The following is a 22,774-nucleotide window of genomic DNA, read 5'->3' as shown; positions in this document are numbered from 1 at the left end:
GAGTAATTAGACAAGGACTACTAATCTCTACTCTTCCAGTTAAGAAGACATGAGCCAGAAATGAGATGCAGACAAAGGAGAATGTAAAAGCAAAAGGTATTTTCCCACAGTTGAGGTAAAGTTCTAGTCATCCATTTTGAGTCAGTAAGTATTGTTTTTATATCAGCATGAAATCCGCTGTCCCCATTACATATCCATTTCATGCCTCTAGTGCTGCCTTTTCCAATCCTGCCAGTCATCTGATTTCCCTTAGTATCTTAATACATGTTACATAACTTCAGCCTTTAGCTGTCAATGCTGCAAACATTGACATGTTTTTGCCCTGACAATATAAGAGGCAACCTTTTACTTTAACTGTTTGGTTTTCAAACACTAAAGCGCGGGAGGAAATCAACCCGGATGTTTTGTCAAGATAAGGGATAGCTGCTTCAGAAGAGAAGTGAAACTTCGTATGTTAAACTAATTGGTAAATGTGATTCATGATGTGTAATTAAGGGAGGGAAATTCTGTATGATGTGGTGTGTCAAGGGGAGGAGAATTCAGATTCTGGCATCCATCCATGAGTGCTGATGCTCCGTTCTCATTATGATACTTTTTTGAAATGAACAATCATGCATTGTTCTTTGATCTGTCTCATTAATCGGAACCATGACATTGGCTTTGTCAGAATTAGGAGGGAAATAGTATTTTAACCCTGGTACAACCAAGGAGGACTTAAGGTTGTCTCACTCATGGCCTCACTCATGAAAAGATGAACATGACAGCCATCAATATAATAAGAATACAATTTTTCTTGAAAGAGTGCCACAAGGTATTAATGTAGATGCTATTTAATAATAAATGTTGTGACCCTCTTTTTAAAACATTAGTTTTCTAAAGTAGCTAGCTCATTATGCCAAGGGTTCTGTAAATTTCATTAGGACCATTGAAGAAAATTAAACCATGCCTAAATTCCATTCAGATTGATACAACAGACTATTTTATGGGTATATATTCTGAGAAAAAAAATAAACAGAACTTAAATGGATGTATTAGATAATTGTACAGAAGTAGTACCTTATAAATATTTAATTCAATAGATTTCAGGGAAATGCATCGTATTTTATCATTTATTGGCCCATACTATTGAGTGATCATGCTGTAGCTTGGCTTAGCATTCTCTTTCAAAGGAGATTTAGTAGGATTATAGAAAACAATCCTTGATGAAACAATATTGCCTACTAGGGCTTTGGTGCGGATTGCCTTCTCTGCATGGTGCCTGACTTATGAAACAGCCTCTACCCAGAGATATGGCCCCAATTGGCCTTCAAAAAAATAATGAAGACTTGGATTTTCTCCCAGGCACTGGATCCAGGATGGATCTAATGGTGGAGTAAATGGAGGAGATAGTTAAATGATTGCAAGTTTTATTGGGGCCCCATGGTCTTTTTTTAGTGTACGGTACTATATTCTGTTGCTGCACAGTGTTCCTTTTTGGTAGATGGGCAGCTATATCAGTTTGCCTAATATGTTTGTTTAATAAATAAGTAATAAAACACAAGGGATACAGCAGAAAAAGTTTCTGCAGTCAGTCACAAAATGTCCCTTTCATATATTTATAAAATATTAGAATACTGATCATGCCTTCTCTGTGGATTCAAATTCCAACTGCTGTGTTAGTATGCAGTCAAAACTTACACAGCAGTGAATGTAGAATCAGTCACATGCCATGACCACTGTACATTAATCTTGGGTGAATTCCTTAGGGCAGTTAGAGGATTTAAATACACCTGGAATCTCACTATCAAGCTTGGAAATTATTTTGTAAATTGGTTTTTTCCAGGAAGGATCCAAATCCCTCCCTGCTCTGACAGCAGTAAAGAATTCCTGAAGGGTCAGACTGGCAACATCCAAGAAACCATCAGGAACCTGTAAAGATAGAATGAAAAGTTTAGAAAAAGTTTTATTAATTTGACACCTGTATGGTCAATGATCAGCCTCATTTTAGCAAAGCTATTGCACTGTAGTGTTTGATAGAAACTACCTATTCTTCCCAAGGTATCATTAATTTTTTACCATAACTGATAGGTTGTCAATTCTTGGTCCTAATTCCTTCTACCTCTAACCATTTATGGTTTAATATCAGAACAGGATCATGCCAAGCAGGTACTAATCCATGCAGAGATTCTTATTTAATTATTCCATTATGTACTGTTCTGTACCTGTGCTGCCACCATGTGGCTGTTTTGGAAAAATTACAATGTGGGCAGTCAGACCCTCCTACCCTATGATGTATTTCCTTTTCCCTCCCCTTTCTGGGATGGGCTTCCTCCTCCTTTGTCTCTGGAGAGAATCCCATCCTCCATTGTCCAGCTAACGTGACAACAGCAGATGTGCAGACACTGGGAATATTACCATTTTCTGACTATTCTGGATCCAAAGCTGTTGTACTGTAATTAACCCCTTGTTAAGACTTCTATGGTCTATATAAACAGGCCATTACCATTAACACTTCTCTCCAGATAGTTTGAACTCGTGGAAACACCCTTTATCATATAGAAATACCTTTATTGCATGTAGATTAAGATGACGTTTGTACAGCATTTCCAAGATATTTCCAAGGTATCTCCAAGGTCAGAAAATGGTAATATTCCCAGCGTCTGCACATCTGCTGTTGTCACATGTTAGCTGGACAATGGAGGATGGGATTCTCTCCAGAGACAAAGGAGGAGGAAGTCCATCCCAGAAGGAGGAGGGAAGAGGAAATACATCATAGGGTAGGAGGGTCTGACTGCCCACATTGTAATTTCTCCAAAACAGCCACGTGGTGGCAGCACAGTACCTCTTCTCTAAATAACTTTGTATGGTTCACAATCTAAAAACATAATATAAAAATCCATCCTCAGAATAACAAAAATACACTTAGTGTTAAGCTCCTCCTTAACAAAATATGACAAAGAATCCAGTATGCATTTGGGGCTGTGCATTCGACAGTAGCCGAACAATTACAGAGAAGACTGTAACGTGTGAACAACTGCTCAAGTACTTACACACCACGTATGTGGCTACAATTTAAGCAGCTACTGTTACATCATTAAATCTATTTGGAATAAGAAACAGATATCTGTTACTCATTAGATAATTCAGTTAGTATTTCAACACTTTAAGTCTCTATATAGTTAGGATCAGAATGTAGTCAGTATCAGTTTTTCAAGATGCAGTGCTGTGATAAAGCTTCCTCAATTACAGATTCTCAATGAATAATAATTGTAAGCTACAGTGATCTCTGTGGTATTCTGATTTGAAGAGATTGTGGATGGTGCTTCTTCTATATTATTCAAATATAGTCTCACCTCAAAATCATTCCCCTTGTTGTAATGGACATTAAGGATCCGGAAGAGCTCAGAGTCCCTGGTAACAATAAGATCACTGAGTTCTGTAATTCCTTCCAAGAGAGCTTGCCTTGCAAATTTTTCCATCTGGATATAATAAAATTCACGGAAATTGCTGAACCACTTGATGAGCTGGGAGGTGATACAGCGAGTAAACTGTTAAAAAGAGCAGTTAACATGGCATTATATGTTAACTTCTGTTTTCTCTGGACACTATGTTGTATTATATATGTGTATGTGCTTCCTCTAAAAACATTCCCTCTAGGTAGTCCTTGCGTAATGAAGTAATTGGGCCTGGAATCTCACATCACTAAGAAACACAGTAGAAAAGGGTAATGTCTTGTAATCATGTATTTATTGACAGAAATTCCAGCACTTCAGCTTGCCGTTGTTAAGCAAATCACTCTGGATTGTTAAGTAATGGCATCAGGGGCCACCACTTGAAACTTTCTGCTGGCTTCCCCATTGACTTCGTTTGTAGAAAGCTGAGAGAGAGGGTTGCAGAGGGTGATCACATGACCACAGGCTGCTGCAATGTCATAACCATGAGCCAATTGCAATCACAGGAGCTCAGGGATATTGCAACAGCCAGAACTTCAAGGAGGTCATTAGTACCACTTGTTCAGTGCAGATATAGGTTCAAATAGTTTCTGAACCAGTGGTCATTAAGCAAAGGTCATGTGTACAGTGTAAATCTGCAAGTATTTTGTACACACTTGGACATAATATGATTGGTACTTAAGTTTTGCATCACCTTTGCTTACCTTTCCAATTTTCACAAGCATCCGTGCTATACTAAGGGTTTTTTTGGAGAATCTGTTATAAGTTAGCAATGAAATATATAAAGTTAAGCTTACCTGTATATCCAGAAAATAAGATTTCAACAGGGAAGATGTGGGATAGCGTGAGAAGAAGAACATCAGTTTAGCCTTTTTCAGATGGCCTGGGGTCAAAGCTTCCTGGATTTAAACTGGAGTCAAGGAAAACATTATTTGCCCAATGTGGGGCTCTACAGCTATCTAGATTCATAGGACAGGATATGTAGCACCTATTGGGAATGTCTTACATTAAAAACAACTTTTTCTGCAATTACAAATCAGATGCAGATGGCTCCCAGGCAAGTCCAACAAAACATTTTTTTTAAAGTGTTTTCAGGATCAAATGCTATTTGAAAGCACAGGTGTGCTGCAGATCCTACTGTGCTTCTCAAATCAGAAACTCTGCACAGTCCCATTAATGCTACATGCTGTCCTCATGAGATTCCTTTCTACTGATGTATTCTATATCAATACAATAGCAATGTTATCAGGCGGAACTTTGAGGGGAAAAATCTAGGATCTGTCTTGGAAGATGTGGAGAAATATAGATTAGCATCTAAAGGGTGATATCTCTGCCAGAATATAAAGATGCCCAATAGTGCCACTATAATGGAAATATTGTCTCTTAATCCCATGCAATGGAGACTAGCAACAGAGACCTATTTTTTATTTTATGCTTCATCCGAAAGTAGAAATCAGTTAACTCATTGCCATAAAAGTAGCCTTGGGTATAACCCAGTATCATATAACATTTCTATCTGCAGTGGCAGCTTTCATTTTAAGGAGGCATATAAATTCATTTTGCAGAATAAAAGGAAATAGCACAGTTCAGGCTTTACATCAAGGTAATAGCATTCAAGCATCTTTCTTATAAGTAATGCACTGTTAATTTGTTTGGCAAGTGGCAACTAAAGGGATGTGGCTAGAGGCAGAAATAAACTTCTCAAAGTGGGAACAATGTCTTAAGCCCAATCTTTTTGTGCAGTGTCACTTTTTTAAGGGGGATAAAATGCAACAAGTAAACCCCTTATTTCATTCAAAGTGTCAGGAAAGATTGACTCTGACCACTTCAGAAATGTTTGGAGAATATTACATAGGTGTTAATGAGTTGCATGCAAGTTGTATCCCATATCCTAAATGGTAATAGTGCTTTACCCCACCCTATGCAAAGAGGTTTTAAAGACCCCCAAAGGATATATTTCTTGCTGAGAAATACACTCCATCCACCATGGCATGCATTTCAGCAAACATTGAGTTTGTAGAAGGAAGAGAAGCCAAACTTCCCAGGGAAGGCGGATATTGTTGTTTCATGCCTGATGACTTAAGTTTGATTGGTTGCCATGGCACTTCTAAAGACTCAGGAGATACCATTCTTGGAGGAGGACTGTCCCAATGGCCTTTTTGACCACAGAATAGCATTTGACTAAGAATGTCATTTTTTTGAACTTCAGAGGTCAAGATCAAGGGGTAATCCTCTGGTGCCTGGCAAGGCTTTCTCTCCGTTTTTGTTTGGGTGGAATGAACAGGAAAGCTTGGAGATTTTTCTGCGATTAATGATATAGGACCTTTAGGAGAAGAAATCTTAGGAAGCCATTTACTGGGTATATTTCTTCCAACAGCTGTCCCTATGGAATTATTGGGCAACTGAGAATGAAGGCTTGATGATTTAGGCAAGATCTTTTTCAAAACTGAATCTACAGCATGTGTCATTACCTGTGTTAATTCTTGTGTTAATATTTCTGAAAGTGTTTTATCCTCCAAATTTTGAATGCCTATATCTTCTTTCTCTGACAGCACAAGCTCTTTTATTCTGGGTGTGCTGTTCCATAAATAATCTTTATGTTGATCACAACACAACACTTGACTGTTGGTGTCTATCTTTCCACCATACATCTTCAACAAGCCCATAGTTCTCTCTATACTTTCTTGGATTAGATTACAATCATTTTCCTCATCATGTTGAAGAAGCCTCTCTCCAAGTTGCTTCAACTGATGTTGCAAAGCATAGAGCTGTTTTTTCAGCTGAAGGAATTCTTCTGCTGAGATGCTGCTTCTAGGTCTTGTTAGGGAAATTCCTGGCAGACTTTGCTGTTGAGGAAGTTTCTGCTTTCTCTTGTTTTGTCTATAGCTTTCCTTTCCTTTCTCAAAATTTTGGTGATCCTGTTCTTCCAGAGTATCAGACACTATTGGGTTTGACATTCCCTGGATAATATTTTCCACTCTAGCCCTCTTAGCTTGTAGTTGTTCATTATGGGACTGATTTGTGTTACCAAAACCATAGGCAGGCAATGGACTCATGGCATTAGCTTTCCCAGAAGATGGGTGTTCAGTTTTCTGTGGTGAGGGGAGAAGAAAGCTTATATCTAGCTCACTATTTACTTCTGGCCGATTAAGAAGATGTGATATGATAGATCCATAATGAGGGCGAAAAGAATAATTTCCTTCAATACAAAACTCTCCTTTTTGTCCATCTACACATACAGAACTAGGAATATAATTATATTGATTAGCAATACTATTCACATTCATCTCTCTTTCTTCTTTCAGGACAAAGAATTGATAGCCAGTAAAACAGTGAAAATTAGAGAGGAAAATACAACTTTTGATTTTGAGAGCACAGGTGCCTTGTGAATAAAAAACTTTCTTTTTTATACTTTAATTAGCCAGGAATCTGGAGCAGAAAGAGTAAAATATATTATCTAGTATGTAAACACATATATGATTAACTATCAGTGTACCAACTATCAGGTCTGAGGATTCTACACATAAAATACTGCAAGAAAAACAGAGCACGCTAATCTACGTGTTTGTAGATTAAATGTTACACCTTGCCCAAGTTAGTATGTTTAAAACATTCCTAAAAGAGAGGGTTACAGATGAATATGAAGAAAACAATCTTAGCTAACAGGTTCACAGTGCAATGGAATTAATTGATTTATCACTGTATCATTTATTTTCTTGGATATATCCCAAAGTATTTTGAATTTATCAAGATTTTGGGACATGGGATCTGGTAAAAAAGGATAATTCAGGTAGTCCTCACTTAATGACCACAACAGAGCCCAACATTTCTCTTGTTAAGCCAGACAGTTGTCAAGTAAGTTTTGCCCCATTTTACAACCTTTTTTTGCCACAGTTGTTAAGTGAATCACCATTGTTATTAAATTGGTAACATGCTTGTTCAGTGAATCTGGCTTCCCCATTGACTTTGCTTGTTAGAAGCCAGCTGAGAAGGTTGCAGACTGTGATTACTTGAGTCCATCTGTCACACATACATGCCAGTTGCCAAGTGCCTGAATTTTGATCACATGACAGGGGGATGCTGCAACAATCATAAGTTGAAAAACAGCCAGAAGTTACTTTTTTCAATGAAGCTTGTAACTTCATTGAGGACTATGTGTACAACATTGGAAACAGATGAGCAAAAATGGATTGTTGATATTTACTATTTGAATTAGTTTGTTATTATTACTTCTCTGTCCCTTTTGTGTTTTGATTAGTTTTTGACAAATAGGACAGGAAGAAAACATGATCATTTGGGGGGAAACTGTTAGTACTTTTGCAAGTTTTTCCCTCCTTTTTGTGGGGTACAGTTGATATTATCTTGCATTATTCACATGTATATTTCTTTTCTGTTAATGAATTTGAAACAATAATAAAGTAAACATAAACTATTCATGAGTTAGTTTAGATTAGCAGAGGCCGGTGTGGTCAGTACTCAGATGGAAGACTACTAGAGAATACTAAGTAAGCTAGATTGAGAACTGAAAAACATCCAGAACAAAACATAGCTACTCATGGCTACATTGATATTACCAGGAATCAAGCTTGACTACCTTTATTTCCCCCTGCCCAATATGTTGAAGCTGAATTAATAGTATATGGATCACTCATGTAGATTATTAGCACAAATGCAATATGTGCACAGTAAGGAATTTCAGCCAGTAACTCAGTAATGTTTTCTTTGTGAAAGTCCCCATAGCAGCAACAAATACTATAATAAAAGCATCCCTCTTGAGAGTATAACATAGCAATTACTGTAGCCCAGTGCCGTGTCTAGAAATGACCAGATCTTGTATACCAACATAGATTAACAATAGGTGGTCATAGATACAGAGGTTAGCAAGGTATCCAGCTAACAATGATAGTTTGGGAGCACCCCCAACCTGCAGGGGATCCATATCAAATAATTTCTCTAATTTCAAGTCCAAGGAATATTAGACCCAAATGCCTCTATTTTATCAGGTTTGAACGTTCATTTTACTGGACGTCATCCACATCTAGGTTGTATATTGACTTTTCTGTTCCAAAAGTCACAAAAAAGTATTACTGGCTCTCATTGACACTTGAAAGTATTCTAAAATGAAAAAGTACTTTCCCCCGTAATCTGTATGTATCTGCTACTCCCTTTAAGTACTTTTTCTGTAAAACACTGTAGTCTTCTTGCTGAACTGGATTCCAAGAATGTGATTACTTTGGAATATGACATACATTAATTCAGTCTCCTAATTTGTGCTCATTGGCTATATTAATTTTATGAATTATCACTTGCACTCTCATACCTTGGTTTACTCCTCTGAATGAAGACAATTATGTAAGTACCTAACAGTGAATCATTTTCCAGTTTAATATTCTCTCCAAGTATCTGGTGATGAGATTTTGAGCCACATCGAATAAGATGCTACTTTGATCAAAGGCAACTTTGATCAAAGCTAACCTCAGAATTACAGTTATAAAAATAATACAAAGAAAATAAATTTACAAGAAAAAACAACAAAAAGGTCATTTGCAAATATATAGTCAAACTTTTAAGAAGGGGAAAATTACAGCACCCCTCCACCAACAGACTCCCTAACATTGATGCCTTTTCTTCTGTTCCCAGACATAAAACACTCACCTTGACTGCCTTGTCCTTTCAAAGCATCTGAAGCCTGCTGTTAAATGAGAAAGGGGCAGAGCTGTCAACCGTATCAGAGTCACAGATAGGGAGTGAGGGAAATCAAGAACAGCCAACCAGTTTGATGAGCCTATGAATATGCAAAAGGAACCAAAATCCATGTCTTCTATTGCATTTTCCCAGTACACAGGAAGGCCTGAGATGCTATACTTCTGAAGAGAGTGCTGGAAGCAATAATGAAAGCATAGTATAGCATAGAATAGCGTTGGGCCACTGGACAAATAATATTATTGGTTAAGAATCATTGTTCCTAGGATGCTTGTGGATATTTTGTGACAAACGGATGCATAGAAAAACGAAGGTTTCTGTGGGAAAGTGTTATTATTTCCCATGCCCTAATAACATACTATACTATACTCTGAATGACAGCACTGTTACTGATAACAAACAGTTGCACTGACTTTGGCTATTCCATACACACAACTACTTCTCTGTTGCTGATTATGTCAACAATGAATGCATTGCAGATTTTCTCCTGCTTCTGCATGGCTATGTTTTATACTGTTCACATGACTTTGGTGGGGTGGGATGTCATTTTGGCTATTTCCAATACTAGCTATAGTCACTTGCTACCAGCACCATCAGAGGCATCCGTGGGGGGGTTGAAAAAGTCAAAATGTCAGCCACAACTATGCAGTCAACGCTCTAATCCATTTTGGTGGAACACATGCTAAAAAAAAAGTGGGTTTACAAATGCATGGTTGTCCTTTAACTGTCTTGTACGCACTTTCCTCTGCAGGTGTCAGCCAGGCTATTTCTGGACACACTATTGCGCTCTTTCAGAAATCAGGCGAAACAGGCGACAACACAGCCTATTCGGAGAGCCACCTACGCACACCGATCCTCCTCCCACCCCACTTTAAGAACAGTGGGCTCTTTTTCCTCTGTTGGCGGGTGATGCTCGGTGGGAGAGGAAAGGAAATGGTAATCAAAATGCTAATGACCGCCCGTCTCAGCCTGATGCCTCGGGCACATCTGCGATCGGTACCGAGAGCAGCGCATTGTATGCTATCCGCTCTGCTGCTGGCTCGTGGGCTGGAGGTTTCGGTCCTATTTCCACCCCGTAGACCAGGGGTCTTCAAACTTGGCCCTTTTATGACTTGTGGACTTCAACTCCCAGAATTCCTCAGCCAGCATGGCTGGCTGAGGAATTCTGGGAGTTGAAGTCCACAAGTCATAAAAGGGCCAAGTTTGAAGACCCCTGCCGCAGACCCCTATGTAGACCCACACGCCATAAGATCCGAGGTTTGGATTAAATGTGTTGCTCCTTTTCGGTTACGGTCAGTACAAGAAGCGGCTTGCTTCACGATATCATCTGGTTTAAAACAGAGGCTTCCTTCGTTGTTTCTCGCAGGCGACTTTCCACATGGAAGTTACACACCGCTCGAGGTGGGTCCACTCTACACTTCAGACGCCTCTCTCCAAAGCCACTCCTCTTTCTCTCAGCTAGCTCTACCACGGTCCAGCCTACCCACGCTCCCTCTCTGGTTCGGTTTGCCTCAATTGGTACGTCCCGCTTGATTCGCCCCCTACCGCTGGCCACTGTTGGTCGGTCCCAACTCGCATCCGGCCTCCGCCGGGCCTGGTTCCGGCGTGCGCCCTGGCATTCATCCTTTTGCCGTTGGTGCCGCCGCGATGTTAGTTTCGCTAGTCCGGGCTCGTTGCTTCACCCGGGTGTTCGGCCGTTCGCTCTGTGCCGTTCAGCAGGTAGCTCGCGGGCTAAAATGGCAGGCCGGCAGAGGGGTCGCTGCTTGGGAGCCGAGGGGCTGAGATGGGGGAGCGGCCCCAAGGGCACCGGGGAGGGGCGGGGGGGGGCAGCGGAGAGGGAGAGGTCTTTATGGCTCCCTTTTTAGCCGGTGCTTGGTAATAAGTGCGAGGAACAGCGGCTTATTTTCTAAGGAGCCTCCCAGAAGATCCACGCCCAGCCGGGGCAAGGACACGGCGTCTTGCCAGTTTGAGGCAAACCACTTTGAACGGGCGAAGTCCTGTTTGAAAGGGGTGAACTGGGGTTGGAGACCTTGGGACTTCGCAAGGCCGAGACTTGCAAGGAAACTTGCCGTGCACGAAGGTGGCTCTGAAGGTTGAAAAAAATAAGAGCCTTGGTGGAGCTAATGCCTCCTTAAGTAACACCAGCTGCCTGCAATTAGTGCAGGTTCGAGTCCCACCGGGCTCAAGGTTGACTCAGCCTTCCATCCTTCCGAGGTAGGTAAAATGAGGACCCAGATTGTTGGGGGCAATAAGCTGACTTTGTAATAATGAAGCTTGGGGCCCCCCGAAAGCCCTAATAAGCAGGCATATACATAGAATTAAGGATATTGCTAAACACATTGATTTGTGCTTTAGATTGTAAGCCGCCCTGAGTCTTCGGAGAAGGGCGGGATATAAATGGGATAAAAAAAAATATATGGCAAGATTCCTCTTGGCCCAGAATGTGCGAGAGAAACGGGGTTTTAATAAAGAATTCTAGTCATTTGACCCTCAGTTGCCCTTATTGCATGGATCTCTGCAAGGAAGCTTTCTTACTTGGCGAATGTATCCAAAATGCCCTTCCTTCTCCTATGTTCCTCCACAATAACAACAACCCTGTGAGGTGGGTTGAGCTGAGAGACTGCGTGTGACTGGCCCAAGGTCACCCAGCTTTCTTTCATCCCTATTTTAATTTAATCTCCCTGTATAAAGCAAATTTAAATATTTTCAAATATGCATAATAAGGTTTTCTTTAGTAATGGTTATCAATATTTCACTCCTCCAGATTATTCTGTCACACCAAGATTGTACTATGTACACACACTGTACTCTTTGAAGGAGATGGGAGGTTTAGAAATACAAAATAGAAATAAAGATGCCTTTCAGATATATTTCCAAATGGATTCCCAAAGCTCTGTAAGGCTAGCACGCTGCTCTTTAGCAGCAACCCCACAAAGTACAATTGTTGTCTAGTCTCTAGTATATTTTCTTCATTATTGTACAATACAACAGTGTATTTTCAGAAGTGATAAATATATTTATTGGGATGTAGCCCGTTTATTCACTAGAAACTTAGTATATTTTCATACAGCCCATATTGAGGTATTATAAAGCCTTTTCTCAATACCATTACAGTATGTGAGAACAATGATGATTAAATTTATAACAGACCCTCTAAGTCACTACTGTACATGAAGAATGATTTGTGTGTCTAGAAAGAACTAGAAAGTTGTTTTAAAAAGTAAATGGGAGTACTTGTGAGGATTGGTCAGAATTGGTCAGGTTCTCCTAGGCTTTGTGACAGAATGAAAGGGAGCCAATTGGATAAACTTTTTTATTACGTTGTTTAGGGTGACATTTATGATTTCTTTTTTGTATTTTGTAGTTTCTTCCTTAATTGTAAGTTTCCCAGAGACATTGGCAGTTGGGCAGCCTATATATTGTGTAAATATATTAGATACTTTTTATATGTACTATACACCGTATTTAAAAAAGAAGGCATCTGCAAGGCTAAATGTAATGTTCTAGATTACGGGTGTCAAACTTGCTGCATCACGTGATGTGTCGCGACGTATGGCAACTTTTTTGCATTGCTGGAGCTGGGGTGGGTGCGGCCTCCACATGATGCAACCACCCCGTGGACTGGCATTGTGACACCCCTGTTCTAGAGGGAATATTTTGGCACAAATAAAAGATGGAAAGCAGATAGGATGCAGTGATAAAATATATAGAGTTTCTCCAGAACAGCTTTGTGCATTATTTATCTTTTAAAACTTGAGTAGTGAGTTGGCTATAGGATCATTGAGTTTTCTACAAGCAGAAGAAAAAAATGGAAAGTACAGAATATGCTAGAATGCGGCTATAATATAGAGAGAGCTTGGATATAGTTGTCATCTACATTTAGGTTTATATAGATCTATCATCTTAGAGAAAGTCTTTGTAGTCACTAGGCATAGACAATGTCTTGATGGCACATAATCCATGAATTTGTTTTCTCAAACTTCATGAATGTGGATAGTATCTTCTGCAAGTGAGGAAGACTTAGTATGATAAAATGGCTTAGCAGAAAATGGGAATGTTGTGGATATAATATATTTCACCAAAGCTTTTGACAATGTTCATATGACATTCTCATTAACAAGTTCTTAAAGTGTAGTTTGCATAGCACTACAGTAAAGATAGTTGTGAATGGCTGACCCCAGTCATAAAAGTCAACACTAATGATTCTGTGCCGAGTTGAAAAACTAGTGGAGTTCTGTAGAGATTTTCTTAGGGGCAGTATTACTCTATTTTTAATGGATCAGCTGGATAATAGTTTTGATTAGTGGATGATACAAAGAAGGGAAATCTGTCCAACACTCAGGAAGTTAGAACAAAATTGTTTAACTAATCTGGTTGGGTAGAAGGAGCAGTGTCCTCCTAGTTGGAGAAATATAGGATATTATATTTAGAGAGAAAATATATAGAGCAGGTGTACAAGATGAAGGATTTATTGTTTGGGAGCATTAGATCAGAGAGGACTCAAGTGTGGTCATCAACAATAAGAACATGAACTTCTGGACTGCATCAGAAAAAGCATTGTATCAAAGAGATAAAGTTCTTACTTCCTTCTGTTCTGCATTGGCAAGATCCTACTCGGAGTACTATGTATGATTCTACATTGACAGGTTAGGATAAATTAAAAGAGCAGGACAAAGATGATAAAGGGACTTGAGGACATGTCATATGAGGACAAGCTGAAGAAACTCAGGATGTTCAATCTGGAGAAGAGATTACGAGGAGAGATGGCATTGGTGTTCAGGTACAGGTAGTCCTCAACTTACAATCATTCATTTAGTCATCATTTGAAGTTTAAAGCCTTGAAAAAAGTGAGTTATGACTGTTTTTCACACTTAATGGTCATTGTAGCACCCCCCCCCATGGTCACATGATCAAAATTCAGACATTTGGCAACTGGCATGCATTTATGATGGTTGCAGTGTCCCAGGGTCATGTGATCACCTTTTGTGACCCTCTGACAAGAAAAGTCATTGGGGGAGCCAGATTCACTTAACAACTATGACAAGAAAGGTCGTAAAAATGGGGCAAAACTTACTTAACAGCTGTCTTGCTTAGCAACAGAAATTTTGGGGCTCAATTGTGGTTGTATGTTGAGGATACCTGTACATAAAAGAAGTCATAGGGAAGAAACCTAGAGACTTCTTTTCATTTTTTTATACAAAGAAAATCTTCCTTATTATAAGATCTATACTACAATAGAACAGCCTGCCTGTGGAAGTTGTGGGTCCTCCATCTCAGCATGTTTTAAAAAGAGGCTTAATAGCCACCACTTGAGGGTGCTTTAATTGGTTTTTCTACACACAGAAAGACATTCCAGTGGACATTCCATTGTTACTTGTTAGAAATTTATTCGTTTTAAAGTTAATGAGAAATGATCAGTTTGGCTGGAATTCTTGTGGGCATATTGAGAAGGAAAGAATAATATTCTTACCCAATTAGCAATAGCACTTAGACTTATATACCACTCCATAGCACTTTACATCACTCTGAGCAGTTTACAATGTCAGCATATTGCCTCCCCAACAATCTGGGTCCTCATTTTACCAACCTCAGAAGGATGGAAGGCTGAGTCAGCCTTGACCCAGTCAAAATTGAACTCCAGGCTGTGGGCTAAGTCAGCCTGCAATACTGCACTCTAACCACTGTGCCACCACGGCTCCTCCTATAACTAATTAATTTAGTTATAGTTTGTTTTGCTTTTGTGTTAAATATTCCACAATTCATTTTAACAGTGTTTTGAATGGACCATTTTTAAACTGGAAATCTATGCCATGAAATAAAAAAAGATGAGAGTATGTTAATAATGGATGCTAAAATTGTTAGTTGAAAACAAATGTTTATAAACTTTGTAAGTTTATGTACAGTAGCTCAGGAATCACCAACTCCTGGGCCATGGTCCACTACTGGGCTGTGGCTATTTGGATTTGGACCGTGTGAGTGAGTGGCTGGCTGGATGAACCATTTAAGAACTGAGTTACTAAAATTCCATTTTCCCAACTTGTTGGTTGGGGCAGGGCAGATGGACACATTTTCAAACAAAGTACAGCACTAGGTCATAAACTAGTTTGCAAAATACAATGGCTGGTTCATAAAATATGTTAAATTATAGATAAAAAGATACATTTCTTTTGCATGTTGTGTGAACTAGGTCAATATTGCAGTTATTCTATGTTGCATGTAATTTTGCTGAATTCTGTGAGATTTTAGGCATGTGAAATTATTCCTAACTTCTCTTTGCATTGGTGATTTCTATTATTTTTTTCCTTTGGCAGGGAAACTGTCCACAGGCAAAGTGTTGGCTCTCTGGTGAGTTTTATGTAGGACTGGGCATTTCATAATGCTATAACAAGAAAAATCTAATAAAAAACTTTGCTATAAAAATAAAATCTGTTTTTAATAAGATGGCTATTAAAATAATATTTTAAAAAAATCTCTGTGTGTGTCGGTAGAGCAGCCAGAGAACAGTTCTGTAGAATAAATAGCTAGTTCAATCAATGAGCAAATCCTTGTACAGAATTAGAGTAATATAAAGTTATAAACAAGGAATAACATAAAAGTAACAGGTTTTTTTTTGCAAGTCCTGATATGAAATAAAGGATTTCTGCTTAAGATCTATGAATTGGCAGGTGGCAAATATTAATTCTGTTCATCGTAAATTTATATATATATACATGTGAAAAGGAAAACAGCTGTCATGTATTTCTGACTCATTTGGTTGGGATTGTGTTCAAGATGCTTCATCTAAAAAGCACCTTTTCCAATCATGTATTAATCATTTTTACTATATTTAATTTTTAACTAAGTCAAATCAAATTTAGTGTTTATCCTTGTTCTACTCACAATTTTTTGGAAAGCATTGCTAAATCCTGCAGAAGCACATGTGGGTTAATAAAAGTTGGTGTAACTTGCTGAGTGTAAGTATTCATAGGTTCACTACTACTTGAGCAACAAATTACTGTATTTTCCGGCGTATAAGGCGACCCGGCGTATAAGACAACCCCCTACTTTTCATGTTAAATTATAGGGTTTGGGCTAATAACTCAATATTTCACTTCCTGGCACACAATCTGCATATTAACAACTCGTTTAGCGTTAGTACCCTTTTTTATAAGTGCCACGATTTTGCTAAAATAAAAGAGGTAAACTTCGTGACCCTCCCAGCCCGTGCATAAAACAGAAATGAAAAGGCTTAAGCCTTTCCGTTCCCAAATGCCAAGGTTTCCCCCGAGTTTTGCGCAGTTAAACAAACGGCATTTGCGTATTAATGTTTCTCCACGGAGCACAAAATTCGCCCGAATTAAGGAAAGTGGGGAGCTAAAGAATCTGGAGCTACAGGGAATACCTCTGGCACGACAGGCAACCCTGGGAAACACGAGGACTGTAGCGGCACACTCAGTTTGCACAATCCGATCCAGAAAGCGCCCGGAGGCTCCTTCGTTACTTCTAACTGCAGAACGTCTCCACGTCCGGCCCGCCTTGCCTTTTAAACCCCGCCCCCTTTTCCCCTGTAACGTTTCTCTGCTCCGCCTGCTCTGTGACTTGCCCAGCTTTGCTCCTTCCCCGCCAAATGGGCGCCTCGCCTTCTTTTCTCTGATCTCTCACCTGGTGCGCTGCTGCTCTCAGTTCCGCACTCCGTGACCGGGCAAGCAATTCTTCTGGTCGGCGCGAGTCAGGCGGTGCCTTGGTGGGACCAAAGGTGCTCCCTTCCTATGGTCGAGCGGGGCGCCTCTGGGGACTGCCTGCCCCTCCTCTCATCGGGGACCTGACAGCCAGCATTGGAGGCGCTAGCATGGCCAGTCCTAGAGAGAGCAACAGCGGCAGCTGCAGTAGCTGCCCCAGAAGCTAACGAGAGTTTGCCCTCCATCACCCGTTCACCGTCAGCTGCTTTACCACGGGTCGCCATGCCTACCTCCATTCACCCAGCGATCCCGCCACCCAGCAGAAAAGAGAAAAGATCCTAGAGGTATTTTTCCGGCGTATAAGACGACTCGGCATATAAGACGACCCCCCAACTTTTGAGGTGATTTTCATGGGTTAAAAAGTCGTCTTATACGCCAGAAAATACGGTAGTTTGAATCAGTGCTTGGTTTGTAGGTATTTGAAGCCTGTTATTTTTTCTGGGTAATTTAATAAATTAATCATAACCAATACCTTCCAAATAACATTTCCAATAAAAAAAATTCTGGGCCACTTTGTTGTAAACCTGGTTGCTATTGAAGACTCATATGATAGTCTGTTTCAGCAGTAGCAAAGTCTTGTGGGCACTTAAGAATTTAGTGAATTTACTTTGATAACTACTGAGGACAAGAGTCCATTTTATCAGAGACATGAGATGATATCCTGGGATGGATGGATGGAGTCATTGTTTGATAGAGAGATTATATACAGTAGGGAAGTACAAACACTGATGATACTAACAGTGGTCATTTACAAGCCAGTTGTTGAATAGCAAATGATTGCATTAATGAGCTGACTTGTGCAGTGTGATTGTTAAAAATAAAAACCTAGAAACATCATTGTGCCTTTAAAGCTACCTGTATACCAGATAGTCAAGGCTATTAATTGAATAGAGTGATTCTGTAGCATTTTATTATTTTCATTACATGGTCTGGATAGCATCAGCATATTCTTTATTTCTTAATAAACATTAACTTTATCTCTTTGGTCAACTTTTAATATCGGACTGGCTTTACAGAAATACATTAATTATTGAGCATGAACAGCTATAGTTTTTTTTTCTAGTGACAATCAACTGTTGTCCTTTCTGATTTCTATGTCATTTAAATCTCCTTGTCTTTGCTATACAGGACTGTACTACTAAGTGACTTGATAACCTGATACTTAGTTAAAGTGCTTTTTGCTTTACAGGGATTTCTCGATGCCAGGCTCTGGTGTATGGTAACAGCAGGAAACATTTGTAAGTATCTAACTTATGAAGTCAGCAAGTGAATTGGCACAGCCTAATTGCTAGTGAACTAATTGTTAATTAGATTATACTTGCAGAGAGGTTTTGGTATACTTTGGTTGAAAATACCTTATGCCAGAGCAAATCAGACGTTGAACCAAGAATAGCAGAATTTTAAAGCTATTTGCATATTTGAACTAAGTTATTATCTATGTATACAATTTATTTGAGTAGTTCACATGGGATAACATGATAGCTAAACTATTGAGCCCTGTCTACCCTCCTGTTTCCAAAGCTTTAAAAAAAATTATTTTTGAGATTTCTGAATGTGGGATTCTACACTTGGTCTGCAGTGTAGATACAGAATCCCTAAATGCTATTATTTATGGTCTAATGTGCAGTCTCTTAAATCATAGCTGCATTTCATCTGCCCCTTTGGAAAAAGGCTTGATCTCTGGAGTTGCAGTGAGCAGCTCCATCTTGCCAGGATTCAATTTAATACTATTTTCCCTCATCCAGCCAATTATCAAATGTGAGCTGATATTCAAGGGAACCACATCATTATTGGAAGATGTTGTAGAGAGAAAGATTTGGATGTCATCAATATGTTGATAGTACCCAGTTTCAGCTATAGGGATTAAGGCTTTCTATGATCCTATGCTAAATAATACATATGTGTGTGTTTTTGTGTGTACGTGCACACATGTATACATAGACACAGATGAATTTTAGTCACAGGCCATCCCTTCTGAAATGCTTCAGGATCTATGCTTGAGGTACATGAATGGGTGAGCAAGTTAAAAATATTGGTGGGGCTACTGATTGACAGTCAAGCCAATCAAGACAGCAGATACAAATATGTACTATTTGTACACTGATAATTGCTTTTCTTGCTCTGCAGGCTAAATGGTTCTCGTGTCTTCACTATCCGTTATTTCAGAACTTCAAAAGTATGCAGTAAGTAAGCCAGAGGCTCGCATGCAGCGGAACATTTGATCTACATGCCAATTTTCTTCCTACTAAAATCATGTAACCTTGTTCCCTAATTTAGTTTACATCTTTCCTACATTTAAGTAAGGCTTAATGTATGTTTTATGCCACAGATTGTTGGACTCTGGCATAATGCAACATTTCTGCATTTTTCTTGTTCAAGCAGTATTTTTAATAAAATCATCAATGCATGACTGTTATCCAGAACAATATAAACTTAAGTAGACACCAGACTTGAGATATGTATGGTTTGTTCTTTTAGTATTTTATTTTGATCAGTCTGAATAAATGCTGACTAATTTTATTGGATGACCAACCAATTGCAGTTTTATGGGAGAGAAAAAATATCCAGAAACAAATGGATGGAACTGATAATTCAAGAGAGAAGTCGCTTCAAATAGTAGTTATGTGGTAGCCTTCCCCAACCTAGACCCCCTCTATATATGAAAAACATATTTCCCAGAATTATTAATAGCCATGCTGGTTGTGGAATGCTAGAAGGTGGTCTACACATCTGATGAAAACTGATAGTATGGAATTATTTAAATCATGGCACTCTTTTTCTTTATGATTAGCATTTTCTCTAAATTGTATTTATCCATCACTCCCGAGGACTGAAATGCCAAAATGTGAAGCATTTTACTACATGCATCTTTCACAGGGGAGGAAGTTGTCACAGTGAACACACCAGCATTTGCAGAATCTGTCACAGAGGGAGATGTCAGGTGGGAAAAAGGTAAGAGGATTTTTTTTTCTTTAGTTGCTCTAATCTTCTCCCCATCCCATCATACGTTTTTCATAGCCTGTTAGGAAAATATGTTAAACATTCATGTAATTAAAAATGTTCTGAATACTTTTATTATGTTGGTGAAGATTAATCAGACCTGTTATTGATTGCTAGTTCAGTTGCTTACAAAATGAAGTATGCCCTTTTAACCTGTGTTGACGTTTTAAGTCTACCTTAAGGAGATGTGTATAAAAATTAGGGAAGGAAATGCCACAACACAACTCCTTGTTTATGTCCTGTTCCTTTCATTTTTAGCTGTTGGGGATACTGTAGTAGAAGATGAAGTGGTATGTGAGATTGAAACTGACAAGGTAATTTTTTTAAATTTAGTAATCAAATTTATATAGCCACCATCTCACTAAAAGCAACTCTAAATGTTTTCTCATCTTATTCATGATAACGATTATCACCAGAGACAAAATGAACATTTGAGCCCAGGGAAGAAATGTTTTGAATTTATGAAATCTATTGGCCTTACCAGGGTCGTAAGAACCCCTAGCTGCAGATCTGTACTATTTACTCAGATTGATTGAATTTTGATGCCAGATGACTCCAGCTGATTCTAGACAGCTCACAACAATGAGAATAACATAAAAATAACAGAATGCAAAGAATTAACAGAAATAAGTACAAATATATTATTATTATTTATTATTATTATTTATTAATTATTTTTTTTATACCGCCCTTCTCCCGAAGGACTCAGGGCGGTGAACAGGGCATATCTTAAAACTACAAAAATACAAAAATTAAAAAAGAATTAAATTATTGCCCACAATAAAAACAATAAAAATATATATAAATATTAAAATTTTAATATTAAAAAATATAGCTACAAAATAATTACAAGATGGCAAACAAGTTAATAAAGCAAAACAAAGAATATTATATACAGAAGAATCTCATCCACCCTACCCCAAGGCTTGAGTAAATAACCAATTTTTCAAGTCTTCTAGAACATTATCAAGATGGGAGCCATATGGATGTTAAGGGAGGAACCTCATTCCAGATAGCAGGCATTGCTACAGAGAAATCATGTTTTCTGAGTCCCGAAATATGACACTGTTTAATTCAGGAACCCTAGGGTGTACCCACTCTGTCAGACATACGAGACAAGCAGAAACCACATGTGGTTCTTTAGTTAACAGGCTTTCTGCATAGAAAACAGCAGGGGTGTCAAACTCAATTTCATTGAGGGCTGCATCAGCATTGCAGTTGCCCTCAGGGGGCCGGGTGGGTATGGCCTGGGTGGGCGTGGCCTACTGGGTGGGCGTGGCTAGAGTGTGTATGGCCTACTGGGTGGGCGTGGCCAGCTCTACATTGTTCGCATCAAGGGTGCCTATGGGGGCCTGGGCAGGAGTGGGACAGATCTGAGGGTCTCTGGCAGAAGGAGGGTCTCTGGGCCAGGGCCAAGGCAGTGGGGGCCATTCTCTCACTGTTTCCAGGATGGCTTCACGGGCCGCATGAAACCACTTCGCGGGCCGGATCCGGCCCCCGGGCCTTGTGTTTGACATGTCTGGAAAACAGCATCAGTTGCATCATGCTTCTTGTGTTAATCACATTTAATACCCTCCTTCCCATCAAAGAATTAAAAATAATACATATAGTTCTTCCCCCACTTTTAAAAGTTAGAGTTGAATCAAGATGTGTTTAATGGCCTCTGCTGTTCTAGTTTGGTGCTTTATCCATCGGAGCATTCCAATCCTGCAAAATAGTCCTTCCACACAATTTTATTTGTCAAGCTTTCTTTATTTCGACAATTAACATTTTTTAGTGTCATTGGTGCTGCTATTTCTAAACCAGAGGTCCCCAACTTATGGGCCGCAGACCATTCCCAGGCCGTGGCCTCTTGGCCACCGGGCTGCATGAAGGGCTGGCCAGTGCGTGCAGGCATCTGCACATACCGCCCCTTGCACCGGTGCTAGCTGAGCCGCAAGTCTCTCACCAGCACTAGCCGAGCCATGAGCTGGAGCCTTTTGCCGGCACTAGCCAAGCCGCAAGCCTCTCACTGTCACTAGCCGAGCCATGAGTCTCTTGCCGCAGGGCCGAGCCACGTGCTGGCGCTAGTAGCCCCATTTGCAGAGCGCGCATGCTCACGGCCCTCTGGCGCACACTCACAGTCACCTTTGTGTGTGTGCATATGCATGCATAAAGGTGCCTGCCCCTCCCTTTCCCACCGGGCTGCCCACCCAGAAAGGTTGGGGACCCCTGTTCTAAAACAACTAGAATTCAAACCTTTTTCCTGATAAATTGCAAAGTTTTATCAGTACATCATGAACTACTTTCTACTAACTCCCATATTATACTATTCCAAGTAGAAGGAGGTAAACTAAATTTAATAATATAACTTTTGAATATAAGGAGCATTCTTAGCTTTCAGTTAGCAGCGTTATGTCCTTTATTTTTCTTGGATTTTCTGCACCAGAATGAAAGTTGGTTCTTAAACATTAAATCACTGATTTCTTTCAGGAATTTAATGAATATGCAAAGAATTATTTAAAATGAGAGTTAAATTCACCAAGTTGATTTCTAGAATGTTGATCAGGTTGTGATATTTGCATGGAACTGAGTTTGTTTTCATTATTTTTGTTGAGGTATTCTATGAATGTAGCATTCATCTCTCTTCAAGACCAGACCTTTCGTTTATCTCCCCCTTACATTCAGCGGCTATTTATTTTTTTTATATAGACATCAGTGCAGGTTCCGGCTCCAGCCGCTGGTGTAATTGAAGCTCTGCTTATCCCTGATGGAGGGAAAGTAGAAGGAGGAACACCTTTATTTAAACTCAGGAAAACTGGAGGTAAATGTGGATCATATGATTGAAAGTTGTTTACATGGGTGACTTAGATTAGTTACTATTCATTTTACATCATTATATAATTGCAATATAAATTAAAATATATACATGAAGGATCTAGC

At 39.4% G+C, this 22,774-nt stretch overlaps 2 protein-coding genes across 3 annotated transcripts in view; one reads left to right on the top strand and one right to left on the bottom strand.

Annotated features, from left to right (window-relative positions):
* Nucleotides 1-953: 953 nt before the first annotated feature.
* On the bottom strand, nucleotides 954-5,580 carry PROX2 (prospero homeobox 2). Its single transcript, XM_083349243.1, has 4 exons — nucleotides 5,387-5,580; nucleotides 4,229-4,336; nucleotides 3,333-3,527; nucleotides 954-1,908 (listed from the first exon to the last, which is right to left on the bottom strand). The coding sequence occupies exons 1-4, from the start codon at nucleotides 5,558-5,560 to the stop codon at nucleotides 1,723-1,725; spliced, it is 663 nt and encodes a 220-aa protein (XP_083205369.1). The 5' UTR covers nucleotides 5,561-5,580; the 3' UTR covers nucleotides 954-1,722.
* A 5,122-nt stretch (nucleotides 5,581-10,702) lies between these two features.
* DLST (dihydrolipoamide S-succinyltransferase) overlaps nucleotides 10,703-22,774 on the top strand; it is a 33,078-nt gene continuing 21,006 nt past the window's right edge. For both annotated transcript variants that reach the window (XR_014490676.1, XM_083348293.1), the window contains exons 1-7: nucleotides 10,703-10,853; nucleotides 15,446-15,479; nucleotides 18,042-18,090; nucleotides 18,980-19,035; nucleotides 19,730-19,804; nucleotides 20,111-20,166; nucleotides 22,544-22,655. Coding sequence is in view for 1 of the 2 variants with exons in the window: in XM_083348293.1 (XP_083204419.1) it covers nucleotides 10,782-10,853; nucleotides 15,446-15,479; nucleotides 18,042-18,090; nucleotides 18,980-19,035; nucleotides 19,730-19,804; nucleotides 20,111-20,166; nucleotides 22,544-22,655 (454 nt within the window). In the remaining variant the exon portion in view is untranslated. The remainder of the gene's footprint in view (nucleotides 10,854-15,445; nucleotides 15,480-18,041; nucleotides 18,091-18,979; nucleotides 19,036-19,729; nucleotides 19,805-20,110; nucleotides 20,167-22,543; nucleotides 22,656-22,774) is intronic.

This window comes from Vipera ursinii (assembly GCF_947247035.1).
Source record: "Vipera ursinii genome assembly, chromosome: 1".
NCBI classification, from domain to species: domain Eukaryota; kingdom Metazoa; phylum Chordata; class Lepidosauria; order Squamata; family Viperidae; genus Vipera; species Vipera ursinii.
The sequence above is the reverse complement of the archived record's forward strand: the minus strand, read 5'-3'. Positions and strand labels throughout refer to the sequence as shown.